The sequence below is a fragment of the Callorhinus ursinus genome, unplaced genomic scaffold (assembly GCF_003265705.2).
Source record: "Callorhinus ursinus isolate GAN/ISIS: 27379988/994484 unplaced genomic scaffold, GSC_fseal_2.0 scaffold75, whole genome shotgun sequence".
Taxonomy (NCBI): Eukaryota; Metazoa; Chordata; class Mammalia; order Carnivora; family Otariidae; genus Callorhinus; species Callorhinus ursinus.
In genome coordinates, this window is record NW_027397137.1 from 3,823,432 (window position 1) to 3,832,819 (window position 9,388).

Sequence of the window (9,388 nt, forward strand, 5' to 3'; positions counted from 1 at the left end):
AGAGATGCAAAGAAAAGAACCAAGTGCCCCTCCACTCTGCCCTCTGTCGGCGTCAGAGGCTCACGGAGAGGCACGGCTGCCCACTTTCTGTATTTGGAGGGGGTGGGAGGGTTCCCGGAGTTTTTAGTATTCCTCGTCAACATATTTACATAGACTGGGGGAGGAGGGCACACATCGTTTCCCACCGACTTACGTTTTTGTTCAAGAACTTGCCCTGGTACCTGTGGTTCAGGTGAATGAGTTCGGCCGCACCGTCTTGCTGTCCATTCACCCAGGTACCTACGTACTTACTGCCCGTCTCTGCGTAGAAATAGGTGCCTTGCCCATGCCTGGTTAAGACAGAGAGAACAGTGCGTTTTGTTCCGACACAGTGAAAAACCTTCCAGGTTTATAAGACACATTTAAATTGAGGGTGGCCTACACTTAACTTCTCTATCTGTGCCATCAGAGCTCATTCCTGCTCCGTGTGCCCAGCATGGGAGGGCAATTGCCTGCTGGACAGCGACGCCGGTCCCGCGTATCAGCCACTTCACGTGGACAGAGGCAGCGCTCCTGGGAGCTGTGGCTCTGTCCCCAGGAGGGCACTTCCGTGGCCTCCTGGCCCCGGGGGCTCTTGAATGAAGGACCACATATTCTCCCTGCGAGTCTGCACCTGCCCGGCAATGTCGCATCTGGCGTGGCCACCTTAAAGCCACGAAGGGTTTGGACTGCCTGGCAGAGTTGGCTAATGGGCTTTTGTCATAGTTCTGCCCCATACTAAGACGTCGTCCTAGTCTCATTACATAAGTGAGTTTACAGAACGGAAGAGAGAACGCAAACCTTTGGTGAGCAAACCACTCCCCCGTGTAGGTGTCATTATTGACGTAGTAGTAGATGCCGTAACCGTGCCTTCGGTCGTCCGCCCACTCCCCTGGAAGGGACGACACAAAGCAGGCCCAGTGAGAAGAGGGAGAGAGGACTTTCACCTGCTGCCTCCTCCGTCTGTGACCCCCCCCTTTCCCCCTGCCCCTCCAGCTGGACGGCATGGCGTGGGGGTCCGGTTAAAGGGAAGCTGAGCCAGGGGCTCCCTGGATGCAGGTCTGGGCAGGGGTAGGCATGTGGGCTGCAATGAGCTGAGTGTGCCAACAGCAGGTATCACGGCTGGTCAGTGGCAGAGCAAGGATTTGAACCCAGGTTTTGTCTGCCCAGCTGTCCCTAGAGCACACTCGTTCTGCTTGCATGTGTTTAGCGATCCAGCACCACCACCAAGGCTCGATGATCTCTCCTCAGCCCCTGGCCAGCAGCTCGCTCTATTCCCATTCATCACCTGGCTCCCACACAGCTTTCCAGCCCGGGCGCCCGGGGTGCCCCACCTGCACACCAGCTCCATGCGTGCGGACGCCGCACCGTTCCCAGCCCCTGCCTCTACTTGGACCCTTCCCTCACTAATTGTCCCTGCCTCCTCACCTCCGTGCCGGTTCCTGCGAATCTCCTGCTGACTTGCTGAGAAATACTGGAATTGGCAAAGATACCGTAAACTGCCTGACACCTCTACCATAATGACAACAGCAAACTAGTTAGTGAATGCAGTCGATCCTTGAGGATGGATCCCTGCACCAGGAGACTTCTGACGCCCTCCAGTCTTACAGCTCACACAGGAAAGAAACTTAATAGAGGTTTCCGAGGTTGACAACTCTCCTAAAAACACACGTGGCCTTGCTAATAACAAGTTGTTACCCTGAATGACGCTTTTCGAGCCTATGAATAATTTTTAAAAAAATGAATTTTGATCAATTTTTGATCAAAGACAAAAGATAGAATTCTCTATTTTCTCTGTAGAAAGGGATATTACAAAATTGTTGTCGGACAGACATTCCATTATTAGCTAGAAAGGTAAGAAAAAGGAGTGCAGCAGGCATGTCAGACATGAATTTTTTTAAACATCCATTTGTCACTGCCTCAGATTTTGTACTGTTTGTGGTATTTTAAAGTTGTTTTTATTTACTTTGATTTTTTATTACAAATAAACATTCACATTTATGCCAATGTTATATTCTTTTTCTTAAATAGAGCCCCTGAAACTTGCATAAGCTCCTGGCTTACAAGAAAACTGGACCCGCTTCCGCATGAAGAGAAAGCATAACGCAGCATGCCAAGAACATGTGGACCATCCAAGAAGTATGTGTTTACATGAGAGAGCCCCATGTTTGTCGACAACAACAAATCCACAGAAGGGCACGTCCACATGTTTTCTCTCTCAGTCCCACAGGTCCCAAGCACTCTGTGAGACAGACAAGCAGCGCTTCCAGGAACAGAGCTGCCCTGGGAGAGCGTGCCATCACCCGGGCGGGAGGCCAACCCGCAGTCGCAGCCCCAGCCGCAGAAAGAGCTGCGTGTTCAGGAAGCAGCTAGCACTCCAGAGAGAAGCAGCTGGGGCCGGTACCAAGGAAGGAAGACGCGTGATGTGTGCCAGGAGCAGCGTGAGCAGGGGTGATGGAGAACCCAAACTGAAGTAATTCAGCAAACACAGGGGCGCGAACCTAAAGCCGCCCTGAGGACAGAGAGAGTGTGCAGAAGTCCTGGAGGACTTGGGCTTTAAGGGGTCACTGTGTCCTGGTAAATTACCAGTTTAAAAGGAGAAGGAGGGCAGATGTGTAGCACGGGCCGGTTTCTGCGGTGTAAATATTCCCACTGAGGCCGCGGTTGAGCTGAGTATGGGGCTGGGGACAAGCAGCCCAGAGCTGGCTTGTGTGAGCGCTCAGGAGCTGAGCAGGCAGGGCCCCGGGGGCCAAGACGTCCCTTGGTTTCTTCCCCCAAAAAAGGCCATGACAAAACGGTTCCATCCTCTTCTCTTGGCCATGAGAGCTGGTCTCCAGGGCAGCATGGCATGAAAAACGTAGAAGTATTTTGCAGAAAATTTTCGAGAAAAATAATTAGATTATAAGGGCACCTGGGTGGCTCAGTCAGTTGAGCATCTGACTCTTGATTTTGGCTCGGGTCATGATCTCAGGGTCATGGGATTGAGCCCCGTGTCCAATGGGGTCTGCGCTCAGTGGGGGTCTACTTGAGATTCTCTCTCCCTCTCCCTTTGTCTCGACCCCCATGTTCTTTCTTTCTCTAATAAATAAGTAAATGTAAAAGATAGGAAAGGAAGGAAGGAAGGAAGGAAGGAAGGAAGGAAGGAAGGAAGGAAGGAAGGAAGGAAGGAAGAAAGAAAGAAAGAAAGAAAGAAAGAAAGAAAGAAAGAAAGAAAGAAAGAAAGAAAGAAAGAAAGAAAGAAAGAAAGGAAGGGGCACCTGGGTGGCTCAGTCGGTTAAGCGTCTGCCTTCAGCTCCGGTCATGATCCCAGGGTCCTGGGATCAAGTCCCACATCGGGCTTCCCTGCTCAGCAAGAAGTCTGCTTCTCTCTCTGCCTCTGCCCTTCCCCCCTCAAAATAAATAAAACCTAAAAAAAAAAAAAATTAAACTGCAAAAGGCACCAAATTTTAAGCCAGTGCAGAAACTTTTTTAAAAAAGTCCCAGTTTATGGAACAAACACGCTGAGATCCTGAGCAGCAGATGGTAACCGGGCCACAGGAAATGGTGCAGAAGGGAGGGAGCTAAGTGAGGTAAAGTTCGCCTCCTGGAGCAGGTCTTTAACAACCATGAGGCAGGTTTCCCTTTTTATGCTGCATGCCACTGAGAAACTGTATTACTGTTGCTTTAAATGTGCACTTTGTGTTTTGAAGTCTTTCTACCCCTAATCCTATACTTTCTCCTCATTCTCGATCGTGTCAACGGTGTTTTTCGGCTACATTTCTGTTTGGGAGAAATCCCCACAGTTGGTTGGCTGGGGTCTGGGCTGGTTTTCCTCCAGGAGAGCACTGTCCCCTTACAAAGCTCTCCACATGCATCGACCGTGCGGCTGTCCCCAGGCTTCCAGAGCTCCCAGGTCTGGAGCTCTGGGGATTAAAGACCATTTAAAATGAAATGTCCTGGGGCGCCTCGGTGGCTCAGTCAATCGAGCATCTGACTCTTGATTTCAACTCAGGTCATGGTCCCTGAGTCGTAAGATCAGGCCCCGAGTCAGGCTCTACACTTGGTTCGGAGTCTGCTTGGGATTCTCTCTCCCTCTCCCTCTGCTCCCTCACCCCTGCTCGTGTGCATGCGCGCTCTCCCCCCCCCCCCTAAGTAAATAAATAAATGAAATCTTTAAAAAAATAAAATAAAACAAAACAAAAATAAAATGAAATGCCCTTCCAAGAAGCTCTCTTCCCACTTAAAATGAGGGTTAGTCACTGTCTGCCCTGCTGGGTCCCTCCGCTGCTGGGTCAGCAAAACATGGAAGAGACGGGAACTGACATTGGTGGGGCATCACTCTGGTGGTGGTTCCTGCCAACTAGGGTCTTTGCGCTGGCCACCTCCTTAGGGATGTGTAATAACTGAAACACGTTTTTATAGGGACAGCACCCAAAACCAGAGAGATCATGCACATTGCCCAAGGCCACACGGCAGGACTGAAACGAAAATCAGGGTTTCCTGGGCTCCAACATCATGCTCTCCTCCACAAGCACCAACGGCCAAGCATTCATGTCTTCTTCCGCCTCCTGCCACCTGAGAGCTTCCAGAAAAGCCAACTTCAAGTCATCATAGCATTTTGTCTCTCCACGGTGTTATTACTAAACATCTTCATCTTTATTTGCTCCTTGCGGCCGGCAACAGGATCAGCGCTGGAGAGGGGTGCTCCCTCTCCTCTCCCAAGCCCTCACTGACCCTCCATCCCCACATCTCACAATCTGTAGAGGTGGTCCGAACACCCCTCCAAAGTCTGGCACCCACTCACCCCTCCAACCTCATCCCCTGCTCCGCCAAGCACCCCTGCCTCCCTGCCTCTGCTCAAGTGGCCCCCAAACCAGGAGTGTGCGCTCGTCCCTGGGCTCCCGAGCTGGGAGATCAGTAATGTGCCCCCTACCTCGGGCCGAGGCTGAGCGCTCTTGCTAACCTGCAGGAAACCACTCTGCGTCCCTTAGGCTGACCGTCGCCCCATACACAGTTTTGAAGAATTCAGCCATGTGTTGACTTAGACTTTGTGACTGGAAGGTTGTTCACTTACTGAGCTAAAATTAACATTGTAGCTTCTGACCTCCAAGAATAAATCTCTGAGCAGTGACTACACCCTGCACCCTTTAAGGTACAAAGCCACACGGACACACAAAAACTCACATCTATTTCCAAAGAAGGTTTACATGTTGGCTAACTTTCACGTTAAAAAACTCCTTCGATCCCTTATTCTGAGTATCTTTTTTATACATTTACATGTTGTTCAGCTTGTATTAAAGGTCTACACTAAAATACAACATGACAACAATGCGATTAAGTTCATAACAGTCTGAAAGGAATTAAATCAAACTCTAAATTGTTTAAGGTTGATTTAAAAAGCAGATGGTGCTCCTTCTGGAATAAGCCCTCTAAGAAATAGGAAACAGAGCAGAAATTCCCTCTCTAACACAACCAGCATTGGCACCCTTCCCCTGGCTCTCGGACACTGGCAGAATCTCTGGTTTAGAATTCCCTGGTTCCACTTTCATTCAGCAACAAGGGAGGCAGCTCTGGCTTGCACCCGAAGGACATGGCCTCACCGGGAAGCGATGTACCCGGCCGACGCATACTGAGCGCTCGCCATCCGTCAGGCACTGTTCCTACTGTTGGGGCCTCACGCTGCAGACCAGAAAGCTGGGGCAGCGAGCAGTGAGCCTCCCTACATGAGGTCATACCTCTTGTCACCACAGCTCCAGGGGCGTGGTCACAGGCCTCCTGGGAAATCTGATGAAAACTGGACACATTCTTCCCAGAAAAAGTCCAGAACACAGAATCCTGCATAGTTTCTGAGGGCTCCCACCCACTCCCCGCTTGTCTTTCTTCTGCTTTGTGAGCACATCTCACCTTCATATCTTGATCCATCTGGGTATATAAAAGTGCCGTGACCATGCTTTTTATTTTTAACGTATTCTCCAATGTACCGAGCACCGTTTTTAAATTTGTAGACTCCCTGAAACACATTGATTACAGACAATTCATATCATTCCTGAATTCAGGGCTCACCACGAGAGTATTAGCTGGAGAAAGCTACCCACCGAAGGCACCCATTCTGACCTGGCCATGTCTTTTCCCGTGTTCATAATTCCCTTCATACGTGTCCCCATTGGGCAGTCTTGCTTTCCCGTGTCCGTGTCGTTCACCTACCTCATTCCGCTCTCCCTCGTATTCCTGGGCAGAAGAGACAGGGGTAAGTACAGCCACCGTGTATTAATCACGAAGGATGGGTTAAGCATTTTTGTAAATAGTATTTCACGGAATCCCTCCCAATCCTCAGCCCCATCTTACAGGTGAGGTAGGTAACCACACCTGAGCGAGGAGGAGCATTGGTCCAAGGTGACATCCCTAGGACCTGGCACTGGTAGGAGCCTCCCTCGCTCTCTCCAACATCTGAGCTTGCAATTTCTCATGATAATCCTTTACACTGTAAACAAAATTGACAAATTGTGGAAAACTCAACGTAGTCCGAATTGTGTTCTTTATGGGAACATGTGGGAAGTAATAGATGCAGGTGGAATAGGTCTCAAGCCACACAAATACCTCCCTGTGGCTTCCTCCAATAACCCAGGACTTAAAATGCAAAAAGCCACCTCTTCTTTCAAGGATCCCCGGGAGCCTGCGGCCTCCTGACGGCTTTTACCCTCAGGAGGGGCCTGTGGGAGGGGAAGCCACATGGGGGAGCTGAGGAGTAACTAGGGCTCAGCTGTCACAAGAGTCCCTAACTCCACTTAGTTAATCTCCTTATCAAGTTTAAAGTCCTTATCAGGAGACTTGAGTTTCAAACACTCATAGACTAATACGGAAATAATTATGTACCTTAAAAGTAAATCAATAAAAAAAAAAACTAACACAGGCTTGTAATTCACCTATTTTCTCCTACCCTTCACAAAATAAACATTCCTCAAGCATCTAATCATGAGTGCAGGGTGCACATAATAAATAATAAAAGGGCAAAGGCACAGAGTAATGATTTGACATGGAGTTGTACCTGCAAAGACTTACTGCAACACGAGCTCGGAAACACTACTAGGACTTCAGAAACAAACACCTCTGCAGTCTGCCCTTGCCTAGCACTATCTAGCTCAGAAATCGTTGCTTGGAACAGAAGGTAAAAATGTGTGAGCTTGCTGATTTGTTTCAGGGTTAGTCTAAATCAAAATATATAGAAGCTACCCCCACCCCTCAGAAGACCTCCCAATGCACCCGATACTGAGCTGGAGTGACTGAACAGGAGGGGAACTCTTAAAAATGACCCCAGCTGTGATTTAAAGCTAAAATTATGGGCACAAAAGAGTTACAAAACACTAGGGCTACCTGAGGAGACAAACTTGAAGGCTTACTGGGCAGATGCTGTAGGTTGGGTTCCCCCAGAAGCAGACCCCGAGCAGGTGATTTTTTAAAAGTGCTTCCCGAGAAATCAATAAAGGGGGAAACAGACATGAAAGAGGAGCATGGGGGGTGTCAGGAGATGTCCCAGACTTGGCCTCACCGCACAGGGGATTCTGGAGTGTGAATCACTGCAGTTTGTCCTGCTTTTTAGCACTAGCTGCTGGCTGTCTGGAGAGCACGTAGATCCCAGGCTTCTGGCCCTGCCTACTGGCCAGGTGGTTCCGCTTCATAGACATGCTAGTCTTGAGCAGTAACCGGGGCAGAAGCTGGGAGATGGACGCACAGAGCTAGCAAAAATGTCAGAGCAGGCACCAACCCATCTATCACAGCGGAGGTGATAGATTTCTCAGTAAATTCTGAAACTATCTGAACTCTGTACACCACGGCTGGGGTTCCCACCTGTCCGCCAGGAAATGGTCACCCTCTGGGGTAGAGTGATTAATCTGTGGACATATATATACACCCGCAGAGAGCCCAGCTCACACGGCCGATGCTGTGCACCCGGCACCGCCTCTCTGCTGCCTAAACCGGGGAATGCCAACGACTTGGGTCAGTTCCCACAAGACTGAAGAAAGCACATGGGATTCCGGGTCTCTAGGGCAGAATCTTCGGGAAGCCTTCGCTGAGACCTTCTCAGCATCTCTTGAAGGCTGCCGCGAAGCAGCTTTCCTCCCTCCACCTCGATCCTGAGGAGCCAGGCTCCATCACAGAAAGGACTGCTCCGGACAGCACGGCAGGGCGGGGTGACCCAGCCGACCGCGGAGAGCGCCTGCATGGAGAGTGGCAGCAGGCCCGCGGAGGCTTCCAGGGGCTTTGACTCGGAAATGGCTGCCTTTAATGGGAGGCGGGATGCGGAGGGGAGGAGACGCGAGAAGGGATGTGGCAAGAAGACGTCAGCGTTCACCTTTCACCGCCAACTTCCAGGACGCGGCGCCTCTGGGGCCGGCGCGGTCCCCGTCCCTGGCTGGGAAGCCTCCCCCTCGCCCGGAGCGCTCACCCCAAGGTCATTCTCCCCCTCCTCCTCCAACTCCTCCGAGCCCAGGTCCGACATGGCCTCGCCCCGCTCTCGGTCCTCGCCGCCACCGGCGCGTCTCTAGTCGGTAGGTCCCCGCCGCCCGCACCGCCGCGTCCGCCGTCGCCATGGACACGCGGCCTGCCCCGCCTCCCAGCGGGCGGAGGGGTGGGGGGGCGCCGGGCGGAGCCACTGGCGGCCATAGCAACGGGAAGGGGCGCCCCGGCCTATAGCCGCCCCGGAAGACAGGGGGCGTGGCCTGGGGCGGGAAGGGGCGGGGTGGGAAGGCGCGGGGCGGAGCCGCTGGCCGCCTTCGGTGCTATCATAGCAACGGGGAGGGGTGCCTCGACCAATCGCCGCCCGGGCAGAGGGAGGGGGGCGGGACTCGGGACGGACTTGGTACCCGCGAGCTGTCAAACCTGGACCCCATGTGGCTGGCCCCGGGACCCTGCAGTCGGCTGCTGGGTGGTGCTGTAACGAGGAGCCACCTTTGCGCCAGGGCCATAAAGACGTGGTGCACAGAAGACGCACAGAGACCAGCTCTGGACAGGGCTTCACCTCTGCCTGGCGCTGGGCACTGCCTCCTCCGACCCGTCCCCTTGGCTTCTTGGGTCCCTCCGTGGGCCCTGCCCCCTCCTCCTCCTCACCTTCTGGGCTCTTCTGACCCTTCGGTGTTGGCAGTCCAGAGAGATACGTCCGCCGAGAGCTTTTCTCGTGTTTATAAACCTCCTCCTGACGCAAGGAGTCAGCTCTAACCTCAGCAGAGGCGTGTCCACACGGATGCCCTTCGGAGTTTGACATCCCTTCTACACCCCGAGCCTGAGTCCAGTCCCCTCTATACCCCAAGGAGGAAAGGACTTCGACTCCATGTATCATCTACCTGCTTGTCATCCGTCCACCTATCTATCATCCATCTAGCTCGCTATCAGCCCC

At 52.2% G+C, this 9,388-nt stretch overlaps 1 protein-coding gene across 4 annotated transcripts in view; it reads right to left on the reverse strand.

Moving 5' to 3' along the window:
* Nucleotides 1-8,572, reverse strand: part of RSPH1 (radial spoke head component 1) — a 45,637-nt gene extending 37,065 nt beyond the window's left edge. For 3 of the 4 annotated variants that reach the window (XM_073887024.1, XM_073887025.1, XM_025863542.2), the window contains exons 1-5: nt 8,441-8,572; nt 6,112-6,225; nt 5,902-6,007; nt 820-910; nt 194-329 (exon numbers count right to left, since the gene is read on the reverse strand). In XM_073887024.1, the coding sequence (XP_073743125.1) occupies nt 194-329; nt 820-910; nt 5,902-6,007; nt 6,112-6,225; nt 8,441-8,494 (501 nt within the window). In that variant the 5' untranslated portion in view covers nt 8,495-8,572. The remainder of the gene's footprint in view (nt 1-193; nt 330-819; nt 911-5,901; nt 6,008-6,111; nt 6,226-8,440) is intronic. The other variant, XM_073887026.1, reaches the window with a different exon arrangement.
* Nucleotides 8,573-9,388: the final 816 nt, after the last annotated feature.